This window comes from Hesperophylax consimilis, chromosome 26 (genome assembly GCF_061612785.1).
Source record: "Hesperophylax consimilis isolate HC1 chromosome 26, BYU_Hcon_1.0, whole genome shotgun sequence".
NCBI lineage: Eukaryota > Metazoa > Arthropoda > Insecta > Trichoptera > Limnephilidae > Hesperophylax > Hesperophylax consimilis.
The window spans coordinates 24341480-24363206 of NC_142861.1; the positions used below are offsets into that span (position 1 = coordinate 24341480).

Sequence of the window (21727 nt, forward strand, 5' to 3'; positions counted from 1 at the left end):
TATATAATTTTAGATATTAAGAATATTACTTATCTCTCTTCTTTCTTTGACATTCAACCAGTTTAAAAATCTTTTGAATACCCAATTCAAATTATTAGATGCGACGTAGGTCTTTGTTTGGGCTACAAACTTATTGAATATATGTGGTGCCAAGTAAGATTCATGTTTTTTTGCAAAATTCGATTTGATATATGGTACTTGTAGTTGATTGTGTGTGTTTGCTCTTGTGTTTTGCGAGTGAGTTATGAAGTGTGGTGATATTTTTATGCAGTTTTTGTAGATGATCTTCTTTATGAATAGTTTATTTATGTCTAATAGGTTATTGTTGATCATTAGCTGTTCTGTCGGATGTAGATAAGGCTTTCTAAACATAATTCTGATTATTGTTTTATGATTAATTTTAAGTGATTTGAGATGAGTCTCTGCTGCTGCTCCCCATACTGAAATACCATACATAAGAATACTTTGACAGAGTGCAAAATATATATTTTTTAGCTGAGGTAGTGACATAATGTTTCGAATTGTTTTGAAGATGTAAGAGAGTTTCCTTATTTTTTTTGTAATTAGGTTGATTTGGAGATCCCATTTTAAGTTATTGTCAACAGTTAAACCGAGATATTTAATATTTTGCGCATAATCAATTTTGTCACAAACACAGCGTGAGTTAGTTAATGAGGTAACTGTGCAGGGGTGAAGATGAAGTTGTGGGCGACTATCTGGCTGACCAGCTAATGTTTTACTGAAAGTTAAGTATTTAGTTTTAGAAATATTTAGTGTCAGTAGATTATTTATTAGCCATCTATTTACTTCAGTCATCCCTGTTTCCGTGTGTTTGAAGACGTTTTCCCATGATTGGGCTTTGAATAAAATCACAGTGTCATCTGCATAACTGATTACTTTGTACTCTATGTTCCCTAGGCTTATCTCAGTTAGACTGTTAATGTAGATGAGAAACAGTATGGGACCCAAGACGCTGCCTTGGGGTACTCCATACCTGTTGCCTACTTTGTCACTTTCTTGATTATTTATTTTTACAATTTGTTGTCTATTTTCAATGTAGCTACATTGCTTCTAATAACTTTAATAACTCTATAAATATAATAAATTCTTGGTTCAGAGGTATTCCTCCGCTATACAGTTATGCACTGAATTAAAAAATAATATTTAACATAGTTTTCAAGTTCAATTAAAAATCGGGAAAAAATACATCAATACAATCAACCGTGTGACACTGCTACGCGAAGAGCGTGCGAGGAAATGACACGCTATTGATGTCCCGCTTTAGTTCTCTATGCGGGAACATGAGAAATCCTACGTTCGCGGTTTTATTTTGATTTAGACCATCGATACATACGACTGCTTAGCTGTGTGTGTGCGTCCAGCGCCCATCTAGCGCCTGTTGTGCCAGTAGGTCGCGGGCCGTCGCTAGATATAGACTCCTCGCACGTTTTTTTAACATCTGCTGATGTTTTTTCATGTTTTCAGCAATTAAATTACAATTATTATCACTTTTCAAAATAAATATAATAAACATAAGCGATTAGCTATGAATATTCATATTTTTCGAAAATAAAATCGCTTATTTTGAGATGTGTATTGACTACACAGCACCGGAACGCGTAAAATTTTTTAGCACAGTAAGGTTAATCAGCTTTTTTAGTTCATTTTAAGGTTAGTGACAATTTCTTTTCCTTATGTAGAACTGGAATTGCCCCCCCCCCCTGGCTCACAGTCGATACTAATTTTCAATATGGTCAGTAATTTTTCTTAACGCAGTGTTTTCTCTTACTCAGTTACGTGGCCGACAAGCTGAAGCTGGGCATGCCGGTGGACCCCGAGGAGTTCTCGGAGGTCAGCATCTACTTCTCGGACATCGTGGGTTTCACAGCCATCTCCGCAAACTCCACCCCCTTCCAGGTGGTCGACCTGCTCAACGACCTGTACACTTGCTTCGATGCTACTATCAATGCTTACAACGTCTACAAGGTATGTTGCACAATACACAATATTGTATTTTATACTTTCGAGCTTGCTTAAAGCGCGGATCCCACCCAATCTGTTCTATGATCTATTTCATAGAATCTATGAAATCGGTGAGGACGTGCTTTCTATCTGATTGAAATTGAATCAACTTTCGTTCTATGAAATAGACCATATAATAAATGTCAGCATAATGGCGCGTTCCCACCTCATCCTCTTTGATCTATTTCATAGTATCTATAACATAGAACATTGAGAACAGTTGTTCTATGCCATACAAGACCCGATGGAATTAGAAACGCAATTTTGAATCAATTTCAATTTAATATCTATGGTTATGTCAAATAAAATTTAAAAAAACACTATCCAACCCCATTGATACATAAAAGAAATTGAACAAGCATGAATGTGCCATAATTCCTTTCCATTTTCAAACACTTCGTTCTATGAGATATATTATAGAATAGATCAGTAGAGATCCCAGCTTTACAGACAGCGCCACGGATAGTTATGTGTTGCACTGAACCTGCTGGCTTGTGTATCAGGATTTTAACTTTTCTCACTACCTATCGCTAGGTGGAGACCATTGGCGATGCTTACATGGTGGTGGGCGGGCTGCCGGTTCGCGTGGCTGACCACGCTGAGCAGATCGCCACCATGGCGCTGGACCTCCTGCATCAGAGTGGCCGGTTCAAGATCAGACACCTGCCCAGAACGCCGTTACATCTGCGGATAGGACTTCACACTGGTAAGTTAATCTTCCCAGTTAGGATCTTCCCAACCCCAACTTACATCTTTCGTCGAGGCACAACCGGTTTCCTGGCTTAGGGGCGCGGAACCTGATCCTCGTGAAACCTATCCAATGCCCTGCTTTCTCTCCTTAGGACTGCCTGGGAGCGGGTGACGACACCCCTCACAAAAAATGAGGTGTACATTTCACCATTTTCTTTTGTCTCATAATTTTTTTATTTTTGCAGGTGGCTGTAAATTATTATTTTTACCCGTTATTTTTGATACCTTGTACATATGACCTGTTAAACTAACCAAATAGAGTAGATTTTACCAACAGGTTACTAATACGCATCACTTGCATACTGCGAATAACATTGTATGCATAGACATTTTGCAGGTCTTGTTTTGAAATTTTAAATGTAGACTCGTTATATCAAAAAAATTAGCTTCTTTGCGAGAGCTCTGAAGGGGTACCATCAGTACCTAAAACAGGGCGGGGAAGTGGTGGGCCTCCTCCAGAATGGTAAGTTAATGTACCTTTCGTACCTTTAAGGTCCTGTCGGTTGGAGTGAAGTGGCTGTTATTTAGTGACCAGGAAACTTCAGAAATTTCTTCTCCGTCTTCTCACTGACTGATCGGTGGTCACGCTTGGTCACTCTGAATGGTGTGAAGGGTTCGAAGAACCTCACTTCCGTACCACTGATCACTGTTTCAACTGCACTGGCTGACGAAATTATATTGCCGCAAAATAAATGCCGCTTTCTTTCTTTCCGTGAAGTTAAATCAAGCTTTATACGACCGGCTTATTGCAAAACCGTGAAGGGTCGGAAAGAGTCGGCGGCAAATTATGGTTGATTAAAAGTCAATCAAACCTATCATTAAACCTGCTCAGTAAATTGTTATCTAATGTGATTAGACCTTTAGAAGCCAGATCTATATAGTTACATTCTTCTTTTCCTCTCCCTTTGGATTTTCTTACAGGTCCCCCTTCCATTAAAACAACAAGGTTCCATTTGCCAAAAAAAAAGCAAATTCTCAAAAATCAAAATTCTTTCTTTTTCTCTTATAAATTCTTTCTAAAATATATCAAATAATCTATTTAAGTTCATAGACATTTGACATTATGGCCATGTTATGTGTTTATGTATTTTTTTTAATATATATAGTATGGTAGCAGAAGTGGAGGATGCACGAGGAAGACATGGCACGACCAGGTGAATAAGATAATCGAGTGGGGCCATGTCAAGAGTCAGAATAATAGAAGAGTATGTATGAGACGATGCATGGAGTGTGTGCCAAGACCGAGTTGTTTGGCAGTCCGTCTTTTCTGCCTAACCCTGCGGGGAAACGGCGTGATGGTTAGTTAGTTAGTTTATGTTTGGGAATTATTATGCAACAATCTTTTATTTAAATTTTTTCATTTCCAATTTACGAGCACTATCTGCCACAGTTTAAAATGTTTGGATCAACAAATTTACAAGTTTGATTGGAGCAATTTTCTTTACATTCTATCCAAAAAACATGGCAATTAGCCGAAAAAACCTTGGTAAAAGATTATATTACATCTCTGTTGCTCCGAACTTAGCTGATATTCAAAGCAACAAGGTTCGGTCTTTTTTTTGGCTAATTAATAAATATTTTTCTATAAAGGTAATTAAATTACAATACGTTCTTCATACTCACTTTTTCATAAAAAATGATCTTTTATTACATACTAACGAGGAAACGCGAAAATTACAGTATATTATAATTCTAATTTTGAAAAAACAATCATTACAATTACCTTCTTTTTTGCTTTTCTGAATTATTGTTCACACAATAAGGTACAATTTTGAAAAATATTTTTAAATTCAAAGCAAATTTGACTTCGTTGAATCAAGTGGAAAATGGCGGGGACGCACAGACAAACAAAATTATTATCTTTGATTTTTCGTGATTCACACTTGGAACCTCAATAACTAAGTTTCATTCAAATGCACGGAGAAAAATAATATGGATGATTTATTAAAATCCTGTTACAAAAGTGATAGCATTCCATTTCCTAACAAACTATTATTTGCTTCATAACATATCGGAATACGTGTTCATGGAGCTGCGCTTATTCTGTTATTTCATAATGACGAAATATGAAAATATTAATATTTTTATGAACACGTGTTCCGATATCTTCATACACGTTCTGGAGCTGGTTTACTGATATTTTGTTAGTGAATCTGTCAATTTATTCGTTTAAGGCCCGCCGTCCCGTTTTTAACAGGAATACGAGTAATTTGACCAGATTTCTAATATGAACATTTTATTTCTTCAAGTTTTCTCCGTGTGGCAGATAGAACATTGTTGTTCGAAGTCCAAAGAGCTGGACCTTCCCACATTATTAGGAATGTTATAATCCTACTGGCTCTGGGTAGTAGGCCTCTTTTGAGGTATGCACACATCAAAGTAAACCGATTAACGATGTAGCTGGCTGGACTAGCATCGGTCGGTTGGCTGGCTAATGCGATATCGTTCAATGCTTTCCTAAATTATCCTTTCCCAAGTGAAACGAGTTGTGAAATTGTGTGAAAGCTAAAATATAAATTCAATTTCAGAGGCTCTTGGTCGAATTAGTCACTAGCGAAAAGAAAATAAAAAAAATCTTCGCCATGAGAAAAAATTTACAATACTTTTGTAAGAGTGTTTTATACAGTACTCGTTTTCATACCGATCCCCACATGGAAAATATACCGAGACCCATATGAAAAATCTGTTAATTTTTAGATTATTTTCATACCCACGATTTTATACAGATAATCACCATTTAATATTTTGTCGCGATACGAAATCGTCAAAAAATGGCAACACCTTGAACAGAACCATAGATCACATGAAAGCATTCGTTATTTGCCTTTGCCGTTGCTGTCAACAAATCATCAAGCAATTACACACTTTATTCACAATATCAAAGAGTAATGTACGTTCTCAATCAGTAATAAACATATATTACTAATGAATCTAAATTTAACATGGAACAGAGCAGGACGTAGAAAAATAAAAGGGTAATAGTCTCAATTGGGAAACGAACCTAGAATCTGTCTTACCGGGACAATGGGGCTAAATAAAAATCAGATATAATATTTATCCTACACAAATCTAGAATACAAATAATTTCTTTAAAACTTTGTAATAATTCAAAAAAATGTGGGAAAAATTTGTTGTCGATAATATTGTTAATTCCGAATTTAAAATATGAGATCGACAATAATGATGTAAAATACTTAGGTTCTAATGGCCGAGTGGTTAAATACGTTGTCCCGGTAATACAAAGGTCCTGGGTTCGATTCCCAGTTGAGATTATTATTTCGTTACCTTTATTAGTATTATCTTCTTCTTCAATGATATATTACATTGATGGGTAAAACTTAAAAAAGTTTTAAAAAATTGAGTATATTGAAGTCTTTTATGAATATTTTAAATATAAAATGAAACGAACATTCAAAATTTCAACAAAATAAAGTTACGTAAAACAATGACAGAAAATATCTTAAGCTGTTCTTAAATATATCAAAATTATCGTTAATTTTTGTATCACAAATTCATATGAAATGAAGACATAAATGTTAAAAAAAAATTATTGAACTTAAAATAGATCCACTTCACGTGGTCCAATAAAAACTATTTTACGTGTTTATTTACACGTTGTTTATTTCCTATACGTAGTTCTTACATAAATTTTAGATTTTTAAAGTACAATTTATAATTTTAACATTTTATTTACTGTAAAGTATAATTACTGAAATGTAAAATATATACATTTAACACTTTATTTAAATATCTATTTAAGTCTAGGTACATTTTTTCCATTACATTTGGATGCCTTTATACAGTAAACAATTGTGTGGTTATGATTCCTTCAATCATTTTAGCATAAAGTTGTCAAATTTGGTGTGTGTGGAATTGTAATGGAGTGGAATTTATCTCTAATGTAAGTTAGTTGTGTAATATAAAAGATGAACAAAAAAAGGTTCGTGTAAAACATCGATTAGATTATAATATACTAACAAACATTATTCCAAAATTACGATCATGGTAAAATATAATATTAAGGTGCTAATGTTTTATCTTAGTTTACAACATTTGATCCTCATGAAGGATAATAAAAGGTTTCTCCGTTCAGGTTTTATTAGAAGCAAAGGTGGGTAAGGTGAAAAGGGTACAGGCGTTTGCTTCACACGTTCATTGTTATTCTTTCTATCCGGGCTAATAATCTCATTTGAAAATCTCATCAGCCGAGTTTCTTTTTCATTGTTTCTTAGACGTTATCTTCCGCGTTAAATATCTCATCTATTTTACTTTTCCCCCAATTCGTCGTCTGCGTATTTATTTACTTTATTTTCAACTTTTTCCTGAAGCCGAATGAAGAAGTAATCCCAACTTCTAAATACAAATTAATTAGTATTCAGAGAGAAAGTGATTCGATTAAATGCTTACGTGATGGAACAAATAGTCTTGGAGTATTTGGTTTTGATCTTAAAATACTTAATTTGATATTGCTAATTTTACTGCGCATAAATTTACCAAATTTCCTCCGCCTTATAACAAAACATGATGTTCGCTTAATATACACGGGAAAAGGTAGGTATTCGCAGACCTAATGGATAGGAAACCTTAATATTAAATCCTGTAATTGTCCTATGTACCCATAATAAAAAATTCAAATCAGTGTAAATTGATTTCTCGCCGGGACAAATTGATGTGCGTTATACCGACCGATGAATATAACTTGAATCAATACTTCTTTACCTTCGCATTAACCAGTGAAGCAGATTGAAACTGGCATATTCTCGGTGCAACGACTGCAACGCGTGAGTCCTTTTTTCTCCTTTATTCCTATCTGGGCTTGTATTATGTACCAGAAGCCCAGATTTAATATACGGAAGAATATACTGTTCATTGGGCTTAGTAAATGACATTCTACTAACAATCATAAAAATATTAATATCGGTTGTGCCTCTGCCTGTAACTTAGGTTCAATGAACTCTTGCTTTGAAAATTAAATTTTTTAATATTCATGAAAGCACCCACTAAACTGCTCTCCAGTGTCTGCAGGTCAATTTCACAATATTGATTATATCACTAAAGCACACATATAATGAGAAGCAAAAATATACAAAATAATACGGAAGAATATTATTTCATATAACTACAATACAACGGCATAAAATACATAGATAGATAGATCTAACACAGTCAATGGATACTAAGTACAGATTGGCAAACAGAAGAGTAAGCTATTGCCATTAAACTATGGCGTCCCTCAAGGAAGCGTACCGGGACTGATTCTATTTATTATCTATATAAATGATACCACTAACTTTAAATTTAAAGGAAACCTTATCATGTTACCGTTATATTCAAGAAGAAAACTGGAAGGAATAATTTTATCTGGCTGAACAAGAGCTTAGTAAACTTCAAAATTCGAAAAACTCGCTTGCCCTTAATATAAACAAAACCAAATATATAACATTTTCAATGTACTCAAGAAGCCAATCAATAAAATCAATTAAGCTAAAATTACACGAATGCCATAGAAATAATGTTCAAAGTCACAAAGAATAAAATATCACGGGGTAGTAATTGATGAAAATCTTAGTCCTACATATATTTATATTTATTTATTATTATTATTACACGCCCTAATGGGCTTTTACACACCACAAAGTTTAATAGTAGAGTATCACAGTTATTATAGATTCAACAAAATTAAAACAAAAAAGGAAACATAATACAACGAAAAAAGAAAAAAATAAAAGGTATCACGAAAAAAAACACACAACTTATACATTTCTTTAAAAATCTAGGAAATATGATAAATGAAAAGGATACAAAAAAATTCTATTACGCTTTATGTCATTTTCGAATTGAATATGGAATTATAAGATGGAGAACTGATGTTCGAGTATCTAAGTATATACATAACCTGAATAGAATTAAAAAAAATACCATGCTGAAAGTACCCATAAGAACGCCTTCGATTGAAATGTTCAATAGTTTTGATGTACAAAATGTACAACAATATAAGAAGTAAAAAAATAAGTAAAATACATTATTGAAACTATTAAAAAACCCTCTACAATACCGCGTATTCATCACATCATAAAAATTACATTAAAAATATTCCAAGTCAAAATTCCACAATATCCTTCCCCCAGATATAAAGCGAATGGAAAAGTTTAATGATTACAAATCAGGAATAAGAATCTGGCTGAAAGAGATCCATGAAAAAAACTCTGATAAACCATTAAAACGACATAGCAAACAAATAAAATAGAAGTGAATAACCTTTTATCCGCCTCAGCCCAGGTCACCCTAGTGAGGGGGACTAAGAAATACAATTTACTTTACATGTATATTCACTATCATATTTTGTACGTACAAGTTTTTGTATAAACTAATGAATTTATAAACAATATCATTACATTCACCATTTAACATTACATAAAACCACACCAAATAACATTACATTCATCATTTATTCATTATCACTCTTACATATTATTTGTATTTAATATCAAATGTACGTGTGTGTATGTATGTATGTATGCATGTATGTATGCGTATGTATGTATGCATGCAACTATGTATATGTATGTGTGTACGTGTGTATTTATATGTGTATATGCATGTGTATGTATATATATATGTATGTATTTGTTTATACGTGTATATATATATATATATATATATATATATATATATATATATATATATATATATATATATATATATATATACATTATCTCTTATTATTTCCTTGTTTTTAACATTTCTTTGTTTTTAACCTTTCTTTGTTTTCTTTGTTTGTTTATTGCTTTTTAACCTTCTTTATCTTTATTGCATGATGTGAACATTGGTTATTGGGTTGTAACCTAATTCTTTTACTTATTTTTTCTCTCTCTCTATGTATGTTATGTTATAAACCTGTTAATGCTCCTAATAATAAAATAAAATAAAATAAAACAAAAATTTCGATCTACTAACGATTTTTTCAGTATTTTTTTGAGTTCAGTGGTGCGATTTGGTTGGCTTTGTATATACAAATATTACTTTTTATATGCATTGGAATCTTATTAAATATAGAAGGGAATAGATAACTGAATGTTTGTTGCCCGTATTTATTAGTCTTAAAATTTAATGCGTTTGTTTGGAGAATTCAGACAAGAGGTAAAATTGCCATTTTCAAAAGAAGAACTGTTTTGTCAAGAATTCAGAACATCCCCATCGAAACATTATTTAGATAAGAAACAAAGTGAAAAAATTAGTCCAACTTTTGTACCTCCAATTATCTCAATTTGACCTCCAACGCTCACTACACAGGGTTTTCCAATATGAGGTGTTATTTTGAATAGCCCGCTATTTCGGTAGATGTTACTTTTGAAGCTGTTATTTTTTAACGTTTGACAAGAAGAAACTACGCCATTAATAAAAATGGAACGATGCACGCTTCAACAACGCATTGAAATTATTAAAATTCACTTGAGTGATTCAAATGCAAATCATCTTGAGTGATGAGGCCTATTTCCACCTCGGTGGCTTCGTCAACAAGCAAAATTGTCGCATCTGAGGCTCGGAAAACCCAAGAATTATTTTTGAAAAGCCTCTTTATCTTCAACGTGGGACTGTTTGGTGCGGTATATGTTCCAGCGGAGTCATTGGACCTTACTTTTTCGAAAATGAGGCTTGAGCAACAGTTACGGTGAATGGATTGCGCTATCGAGAGATGATTAATGATTTTTTATGGCTGGAATTGGATGGTATTGATCTAAACAACGTTTACTTTCAACAAAACGGCGCTACGTGCCACACAAGCAATGAAACCATTAATATTTTACGATTGAATATCAAAATAACACCTCTTATTGGAAAATCCTGTAGTAGGACACGTTTCGACGAGATATTAGTATGCAAAAATGCCTCATTTTTTTCTTGCTTATTCCAGATTTTAAGGAGAGTGGTGCAACCCCACGAGTTCAATGTATGAAATCAAAAATTTAAAAATAGATTATACATATAAAAAAATAATAATTAAATATGTACACAGAATAATAATAATACTAAAAAGTTAATCTTTTCATCTATGACATCAGGAATTGGCTTCATCACTTGTAAATGATGAACTCGTGATTTTTTACGATTTTTCTAGTACAATATATGAACGGTGAAGCTTTAGGTTGCGTTCCGTACTGGCTCAGAGAAAGGATTTAGATGTTCTCTCTATCTAGAGATATATCTAGATAAATCTCTTGTAATTCGCAATCGCGATATCCCGACAAACACACAGAGTAACAACGCAACAATTTGTACTTACCAGGTTTGGTGATTCGTAATAAAACCATTTGAAATTCCTTAATTACTATAAAAGGAAACTGACTGCATTTGGGATATTTTTAATTTTAGAATTTTATTTCACAATATATTCGAAATTAATTTTGAGTGAAATAGATCAAATACCCTATAATATTAATAATACTCCAAGTTCTGTGAAATAGTGGCAATATCAACAACTAGTGTAGCATATTGACTTATATATTCCTTTCAATGTAAACTAATACTCTTATGATTTCCAGTGTGGCTAACCATGTTTGTACTACTCAGCATAATCCCGTTTTTTTTTTCTTTGTGAAAGAATTCAATGAAAAAAGAACATGTATCGGAAAGAACCCTACAAAAATAATTATTTTCCGTTGAGTTAAAAAATGCGAAAATAATATTAACGGAAGCACACAGAAATTCAATAAAAGAGAAATACGAAATAACCGTCCATTCCACCATTTACAGCTACTGAGTAGGGTGTAGAGAAGAGGTTCCCAAACTTTTTGGCCCTGTAGATCACTTGCCGAATTGAACTATGGACGCAAAGATGGAAAAGCTATCAAATATTTTTTTAGTCAGTCTACGAATAATAAGTAGCATATATTTCTTACTGAAGAACTGCTGATATCCCATTCTATTTTTTTTAAATTAATCCCTCATAAAAGAGGCCCTGAGAAAAATAATTTTCTTCAGGACCTGTGTCATCTTTGGGGATGCTATGTGGGGGTCTTTTTTAAGAAAAGGAAGGAGAAGAAGTTTTGGGAAGGAAAAAGGTATGAGGGGTAGGTAGGAATCTAGGAATCAGACCAGTGTCCAGGAGTGACGGACGTATGATTATATCTCTCCAATTGATCATGTCAAAGGCTCGCCCTAAACCAGCCTCTCCGGATCTGGGATACCACGCAGCTGGTGGACATTCGCATCCTAAACACATCTCACCCGATGAACACGGGCACCCATGCTATCGCCAAACGTAGCGAACAACACAGGTGACCTATGGAAGCACGCATCCTAAACACATCTCACCCGATGAACACGGGCACCCATGCTATCGCCAAACGTAGCGAACAACACAGGTGACCTATGGAAGCACGCATCCTAAACACATCTCACCCGATGAACACGGGCACCCATGCTATCGCCAAACGTAGCGAACAACACAGGTGACCTATGGAAGCACGCATCCTAAACACATCTCACCCGATGAACACGGGCACCCATGCTATCGCCAAACGTAGCGAACAACACAGGTGACCTATGGAAGCACGCATCCTAAACACATCTCACCCGATGAACACGGGCACCCATGCTATCGCCAAACGTAGCGAACAACACAGGTGACCTATGGAAGCACGCATCCTAAACACATCTCACCCGATGAACACGGGCACCCATGCTATCGCCAAACGTAGCGAACAACACAGGTGACCTATGGAAGCACGCATCCTAAACACATCTCACCCGATGAACACGGGCACCCATGCTATCGCCAAACGTAGCGAACAAGACAAGTGACCTATAGAAGCACGCATCCTAAACACATCTCACCCGATGAACACGGGCACCCATGCTATCGCCAAACGTAACGAACAACACAGGTGACCTATGGAAGCACGCATCCTAAACACATCTCACCCGATGAACACGGGCACCCATGCTATCGCCAAACGTAGCGAACAAGACAGGTGACCTATAGAAGCACGCATCCTAAACACATCTCACCCGATGAACACGGGCACCCATGCTATCGCCAAACGTAACGAACAACACAGGTGACCTATGGAAGCACGCATCCTAAACACATCTCACCCGATGAACACGGGCACCCATGCTATCGCCAAACGTAGCGAACAACACAGGTGACCTATGGAAGCACGCATCCTAAACACATCTCACCCGATGAACACGGGCACCCATGCTATCGCCAAACGTAGCGAACAACACAGGTGACCTATGGAAGCACGCATCCTAAACACATCTCACCCGATGAACACGGGCACCCATGCTATCGCCAAACGTAGCGAACAACACAGGTGACCTATGGAAGCACGCATCCTAAACACATCTCACCCGATGAACACGGGCACCCATGCTATCGCCAAACGTAGCGAACAACACAGGTGACCTATGGAAGCACGCATCCTAAACACATCTCACCCGATGAACACGGGCACCCATGCTATCGCCAAACGTAGCGAACAACACAGGTGACCTATGGAAGCACGCATCCTAAACACATCTCACCCGATGAACACGGGCACCCATGCTATCGCCAAACGTAGCGAACAACACAGGTGACCTATGGAAGCACGCATCCTAAACACATCTCACCCGATGAACACGGGCACCCATGCTATCGCCAAACGTAGCGAACAAGACAAGTGACCTATAGAAGCACGCATCCTAAACACATCTCACCCGATGAACACGGGCACCCATGCTATCGCCAAACGTAACGAACAACACAGGTGACCTATGGAAGCACGCATCCTAAACACATCTCACCCGATGAACACGGGCACCCATGCTATCGCCAAACGTAGCGAACAAGACAGGTGACCTATAGAAGCACGCATCCTAAACACATCTCACCCGATGAACACGGGCACCCATGCTATCGCCAAACGTAACGAACAACACAGGTGACCTATGGAAGCACGCATCCTAAACACATCTCACCCGATGAACACGGGCACCCATGCTATCGCCAAACGTAACGAACAACACAGGTGACCTATGGAAGCACGCATCCTAAACACATCTCACCCGATGAACACGGGCACCCATGCTATCGCCAAACGTAGCGAACAACACAGGTGACCTATGGAAGCACGCATTCTAAACACATCTCACCCGATGAACACGGGCACCCATGCTATCGCCAAACGTAGCGAACAACACAGGTGACCTATGGAAGCACGCATTCTAAACACATCTCACCCGATTAACACGGGCACCCATGCTATCGCCAAACGTAGCGAACAACACAGGTGACCTATGGAAGCACGCCTCCTAAATTGAATACTGGCCCTTGAGTTCTTTGTCAGCATTTTAACGATAAGCTACTTTAATAATACAGCCATTTTCAGCGCAACCCGTCACATTCAAGACTTGCAGAATTACCTATAAATGGACTCGTGAAGAAAGCGCGCCGATCTACACGGGGGAAAATGATCCTGTTAAAAAAATGATTGATACAATTTTTGTCATTTAGAATATTTCGAGAGTTCGTGTTCTTTTCCTAATAAATATCATGACTAAATGAACACGTCATCATAAAATATTCGCTTTTGAATTATGCTTTGTTAAAAACTCTGTCGATTCATTCGTTAAAGACCTGCAGTCCCGTTTTTAACAGAATAGCGAAAAAATATTAATTAATAAATTAACAGTATTTAATATCAGTTTTCATTATATCATTTTTCTCCATGTACCTTCAAGTTCTGACATATTCTTCAATGTCACAGTATGGATCGATAATCTAGTGTGGTAGTCGAAATATATTTAAACTAAAATGTAGTTTTGAAGTGAGGTACATTTAAATATTCTACGTCAATGTCAATGACGGGAGGAAAATGTGGAAATTCGCACCTTCCAATGTTTTGCTTCAACATTATTAATTCTGGCAAAAAAAGGAATTTATTCACCTCTATTAACAATTTTATGATATGTCGCAAAAGTCATTTTTGTGTTATCTTATTATGTCATTTACGGAACGCCTGAATTCTGATGATGACTTGGTGTATATAAATCTCGTGGAACCCAGTTTTTTTTCCTCGCTCACATAGACCTCTAGCAAGTCGATAAAGACCCCTCGAGTCCATTTAGACGACTTTGGAAACCTCTGGTGTGAAGGGTGAGCGTGCATTAACGGCTTTCTGTTTAGGAAATATTGTGGAAATTATTAAATTTCACTACCGATTTCCCGATAAATTTCCAATTGATAATCCCAAATTTTCGATAAATTGTATAAATGAAATCTATGAACCGAAGCGTAGTATTAAACAAAATTGCTATGATATACTGCTTCTAATTTAACAAAAACAATACATGATACAAATTGTTATTTTACAAATATATTCAGTCAATTATCGTCACTAAAAAAACTTTCTTTTGAGAGAGATCGGCAGAATATTTTTTTTATTTTTTATTTATTACACGCCTAGTGGGCTTTTCTTTTAAAAAAATGCAAGCATTTTGTATCAGAGTAAACACTTAAAAATTAATACCTACAATAAAGAAGAATGTAAACATAATGGCAAAAATGAATCCTCACGCATATAATTGAATTTAAAAGATTCATCAAAACAAAATAGTAGAAGCGGAGAAGTTATATGGGTACATAGGTCTATTTGTGTCTAGAAGAATAAAAGTGATAAAATAAACAACATTTATACTGATTAGTTTTCAAATGAAATATATCACCCAGATCAGAATATTTGTTTCCGAGATTGTGAAGTCTCAGAATCGGAGAATTTTGGTAAGCTAGTATCCTGGTGTTATTGAAGTAAAAAGGTAAGAAATGTCGACATGATTTTTTGGGAACATGGATATTGATACATTGAAGTAATTCGGGACAGTCAATTTTAAAATGTAGTATTCTTTGTAACAGTATTAAATCTGTACTTATTCTTCTTTCTGAAAGTTTCAATAGAGACATTTTATCCAAGAGGTAATTGTTATTTATGTTTTGTATAGGAATATGCAATTTATAATTTATAAACCTTAGAAACTTCCGTTGAATTTTTTCAATGTTATCTGGATAAATATTGAAAAATGGAGACCATAACGTAGAGTTTTACTCAAGTTGGCATCTGACAAGGGTTTTACATAACATAATAAATGTTCATAAATTATTGAAATCTTTTGCAGCTCTCAAAACAAAGCCAAGAGTCTTTAAGGCCTTGTTGATAATATTATTAATATAACATATAAAGGTGAGTTTACTGTCGAACATAATGCCTAGATCAATAATTTTACTAACACAATTTAAATTTTCATCATTTAATAAATATTGAAAAAATATTGGATTACTTATGTTGGAAAAATGAATGAACTGGCATTTATTTATGTTTAATGCTAATTTGTTGATTGAGCACCATTCAAAAAGATATCTCAAGTTAGTTTGAAGTGTAATACAATCATTAATGTGGTTAATCTCTTTATAAAGTTGTTATAACCAAGAAATATTTTAACTTATGCAGGTACTACATCGACCAAAATATTGATGAGGTACTATTTACTAGCGCGAACCTGTGAAAAAACATGTGATATTGTAATTGAAGGATCTGGGAAGCAAAAAGTATTTTTTTAGGATCATTGTCTGAAACAAATATTTTCATTTTTCTTTAAAAAATAATTATTATATTTTTTGTTGATAATTTAGAGGTGATCATTTTTTTTTAAACTCCGTTGGTAGCCGTTGGTGACAGCCTCCGTGGTTGGGGGGTAAGGTTTTCAAACTAGTAATCTGAAGGTCGCGGGTTCAAATCCCGGGTTGCGAAATTAAATTTTATTGGATGGACTTGTGTTATTTCATAATTTATTCAATTAAAATAATATATAAGAGTATACTTGCGGCACGTTCCAAAGTGGAAGATACTCTCAGTATCGCCCTCTTTAGCAGTATTTGGTGACCAGATCTGACTACCCAGGTACTTCTCCACCTTCACCCTCCACATCTCCTTCGCTTTCCCATTACCTTCAGTCTCACAACATTCCCCAATCGGGCTATTACCGCCGCGCCTGAAACCATTTATTGTATAACCAACACCCGTGCCACAGGTCACCCCAAGTTTGGTGAGATTTATCCGGGTCTTAGCGGCGGATATGTATTTCCACCAACTGCATGGCAGGTCAGAGAGACTGATTGAGGAAAACTTTTTGACCTCTCTAGCCGGACTCTCTCGATTTATCGGCCTGCACCGAATGGTTTCATACGTCCGTCACTCTTAGACCCATTGACCCCAGATTCCTACTCACCCCTCATACATTTTTCCTTTCCAGAACTTCCTCGCCTTTCTTTTTTTTTAAATACCCTCCACACAGCATCCTCAAAGATGACATAGGCCCTGAGGGATTGTTTTTCCTCAGCGCCTCCTGTGTGTTCTTTACGTTAGCACAGCTAATGTAAAAAAAGTACCTACTTTATCGCTTGTCTGAAATAGTTTTCAAACATATCAGATATAATATTGAAAATGAGACTAAAAGTCAAAGCAAATTTAAGTTCATTGAATCAGATTTCTGAAACGGACAACTGATATTACGATGATTGTTAATTTACATTGTTTTATTTACATTAATTTTATTCGTTATAAATCTATACCCTAATGCCAAAGTAATCAGCAAACACCGGTAAATCCAGCATTAACTTCTCACTCTTACCGATTTGCTGGTACATTATTTACGTTATGGTTAAAACTGGACCAGTAAAGTTCACAGTTCACGTGGTGCATTTGTCGGTTGTTCGAATGGAACAGCATTTCTACAAATCTATTTTCAAATGACAGATCTCCAATCCCATTCAGAACTTCCGTTTCATTAGACTTTTGAAACCATTTCTCGTTTCGATAGACAAATTGTAAAATCACTGCTTTAAATTGGAAGCTTCGTTGGATAATAAGCGCAGAGGGGATGCAGTATTTTTATGAGGGACTAGTAGATAAAAACCCGCTGTTGCGGTTTGAAATCTTCAACCGTTCTTTTTGAAAATAACAGAGGGCGCCACTTCCGCTTACAAAAAACCTAAAGTGAACAGAAATTAATATAATAATAATCAGATGTATTCAAACTGAATACTTGAGTCGGGTCGTCAGGTGTATTCCATATTATTATTTTTTTATGTAAATATCGCACAAGAGTGCCAATGGCTCCCAACTGTCTGGAGCCAGTAGAGTTGAGTCGTTCTAGCTAGTCTTGATACTTGGAACATCTAGGACAAGTCAGAATAAATACTTATTCCAAACACCTTTTCCCTAATATTTCACACTTGTACCTAGTTAAAAGATTACAAGTGATAGTGTGCCAATTTTTATTCGTGTGGGGGTATTGCTCACTCAGTTCTGGATTCCCCACAATATTTTTTCTGGCGAGTAGTGCGTATACAGGACGCGAAGACGCGCAAAATTCGCAATACCTGCAATACTTAAGAAAAAATATTAAGTACGAAAGTATCTTTGTGATATCTGTTCCAAACCTCTGTTCTAGTATATGCGCTTCACCTCTAGGAGCCAGTGGGACTATGGCATCCCCAATTGGTGTATGTTGTGAGGCGGACGATAGCGGAGATGGGAAGGATTTGGGAAAAAGGAATGCGGAGAAGTAACTGACTATTCAGTTTTAGTAACCAAAAACGGATAAAGCCATTTCAAGCAAGGTTTAATTTTAATTTTTGCGATATTTCGCCATGGCGAAACTGAGAGTATCTTTAACTGTGGAAATTGCCGAAAAAAAAGTGAAATTATTTTTAAGGGATGAATATTATGATGCAACAAAAAATTTACTTTCGCCCGCCGGGGTTTGAACCTGCGACCTCCGGATTGCTAGCTAAAAGCATTATCCCTCGATCACATATACCATCTCTGCTATATTGATATAAAGAGTTTGTCATTCATTCTCGCAAAAAATACATTTTTATCGGAAGAACATTGATGAAAAAAAAAAAAAAAATTATTTTGCGAAATTGATCATTGATATCGCTACGATAGTGGGTGTAAGCGGTAAATTTGACAATTTGAAATAAAGTACCTGATTGTTTTTACAAATGTACCCATTGTAGTTATTTTACAGTTGAGGTGTAGTTATTTCATCGTGTCAAATGTCACGAAATTGTTTTTCCCCGATAGTGCTCGGAATTTTACATTTCTGAAGTGAACGGTAATTTTTATTTTTGAAGTATTTTTAGTCCCAATAAAAAAAATATATATCTGGGCACACCGCAGATGGTCATTTCCAATTGTTAAGGATTATGTAAATTTACGTAATTGATGCGATTGACAATTGCTTATTGATTGTTCACAAAAACAATATAAAAGCGACTTACAATTATCATTGTAACCTCCTATTCACGGGGAATTATGCTGGTGACAGACCTCGCTATACGCATCAAAGCATTTTTAGGCATGGCCTATATAGATTATATGTTGAGGTGTCATACAACGCTGTAATCTTCCTCTCCCTACGGCAGGAGAGAGGGTCATATCAAATGGGGAGCTGCCGCGCAATATCAGTTACAATAGGGGTTCCCAACCCCGTGCCTGATTCGTATGTGCCCGCCACTATTCGATAGTGAAATAATTTTTTGATAAACATTAATTTAAAATACGAATTATTTTTATTTATTTTTTAGAGTTTTAATTTTTTTGAGTGCTAAGGTTCATCAAATACGTTCGTATGTTTGCGATATTGTATGTATGAGTGGTTCCTTTGCTGACAGTACTTGTCGCAACCTGTATAGCGGCGAGCCAGACTGCACTCTTCACGCTAGCCTGGAACGGAGAGTTCTATTTGCACATCACTCCTTGTACCCGCAGAAAACCCGAAGTGAACGAACGCGACGAACTGAGCCGATGAATGCTGAAGGCGCCAAAACACAAGGCACATGACTCTGCCAGCTCTGTCTATCAGTGAAAGCAATAAGCATGGCCCCGACAACCAAACTGACAGTAGTCACGAGCTCGTACCGTCCCGATTGGTTCATCGGCTCACTTCGGGTTTTCGGCGTGTACAAGGAGTGATATAGCATTCCATCATAGATTGGCAAATAGCGTTCCCCGCCTGGAACCGCGTTGTTGTCATTTTGATTGCGATTGCTGCCCCGAGTTTGTCGATTAAAAATATGTGGTGCCCGCCACCCTACCGACATTTTAGAATGTGCTCTAGAGTACAAAAAGGTTAGGAACAAATTAGTGAGTTACAAGAACAAATTAGTATTGTAAAAAAGTCAATAGATATCGCACATTAAAATAAAAGTGAAAATATTTATTAAAGACACTATCTAATTTACAATTAAATGTGTGTAGAATCTTGCAATCACATTTAAAGATAACAGCCAAAAATATTGGTTCGAGAAAATGAAGATAATGTTGGTATTTCTTTGTCAAAGTGTTATACATTTAAATATGACTGAAGGGGATAGAGTCAAATTAGCTCAGTAGAAGAGCAAAGCTCCGACAGTGCTGAGGTCCTGATTTTTTTTATTTCTTGAATTTCGTTTGAGATTTGTTAATATTGTCTTCAAAGATTAAAAAAAGCTTTTTATTTTTAGGCACGCGGATAGAAGGCACATAATGTGGATGATTAATTTTTTTTTAATCATTTAATTATTTTAAACCTTGGCTTTCTCTGTTTTCTCTCTTTACCTTGGTTTTATATTTTATTTAAAAATATATTTCCACGAGGCAATCATTAAACCTCCACCCAACTGTAAGCACAAATATTTATTTTACTATTGTTTTTTTAGAATTGCGAATCATCGTGTGATTTCTAGACGACAAGACATGCTAATGAAATTTATTTGCTGTCCAAAAAGGAATATAGATTATTAAAAAGGTTTAATTTATCATCCAGTCCAAAACTAACCCTATTAAGAGCACAAAACTTATATCGGTTTATCTTCTTCGCAATACATGAGTTCAAAAAACATCAACTCGGATGTTGTCCTATAGAACCTGATAGTCTATACTGCTTACTTGGAAATATTAAATGAACGTCGCATGGTGACAAAATTATATAAAACTTTTTCCCTCTTGGCCACAGTCAAAATCTATGTCAATCAACATCTAGTAAGAAAACTCCGAAACTTTCCATATTCCTTTCCAAAGAATTTCGTCATCAATGTTCCAACGAACACTTAACCTTCTACCAAACTCTCGTTCGAATGTATCGACTATATAATATTCGCATCCACGACTATGTCGACTATATAGGCATTAATTTTGAAATAAACTAAAAATCGTTGTGTACAGTCGTTGTGGATGGTTGGTATTTATTCTTAATTACTTTATTTTTTATGTTACCCCTCAGTCTATTGTGTGAATTATAAATGAAATAAATGCATTTCTTCCAGTGTCTGTCATGCTTTAGAATAAGTTTACGATGTTAAAGTATTTTCTTTCTGCAGGTCCGTGCTGCGCCGGCGTAGTGGGCCTCACAATGCCGCGCTACTGCCTGTTTGGAGACACTGTCAACACTGCGTCTAGAATGGAATCCACTGGTAAACTGCTCATAAACTTTATCTCTCATTCTGCATGTAGTAATACCACAATCGCAACCCTAAATCCTACGTCTCCATCTCTTACAGTAAGTAGTTAAAATGAAGTTACTTTTGTCAATAAAACTTCTTCGAGATTTCCCAGATACAATCTCGAGGCGGCCGCCCGACTGACAGCATCTGGGGCAATAAAATGAACCGAAAGAAGAAATCGCAAAAAAATTCTTAAATCTGTTTTTAGGACTCTGTAGTTTCTGGAATCTTCAAGGCACTGAATTCTTGCTTATGAGATATTATTTAACGATGGTGTAAATAAATGTACACACGTAAATGATTGCAACCACTTTGTAATGTGTGACTTTTCTGATTTACTTACGAGGAACACACTTCTCAAGGTGGGAATTTGGTCTATTTGGGATTTTAAACTATTTGTTAAAACGTGTTTTCAAGAGCAAA

General features: G+C 35.8%; 1 protein-coding gene across 1 annotated transcript in view; it reads left to right on the forward strand.

Annotated features, from left to right (window-relative positions):
* The window catches only part of LOC149411346 (retinal guanylyl cyclase 2), a 290198-nt gene that overhangs the window by 243202 nt on the left and 25269 nt on the right, over nucleotides 1-21727 (forward strand). The window contains exons 16-18 of the mRNA XM_089647685.1: nucleotides 1794-1986; nucleotides 2557-2728; nucleotides 21182-21274. Of these exons, the coding sequence (XP_089503811.1) occupies nucleotides 1794-1986; nucleotides 2557-2728; nucleotides 21182-21274 (458 nt within the window). The remainder of the gene's footprint in view (nucleotides 1-1793; nucleotides 1987-2556; nucleotides 2729-21181; nucleotides 21275-21727) is intronic.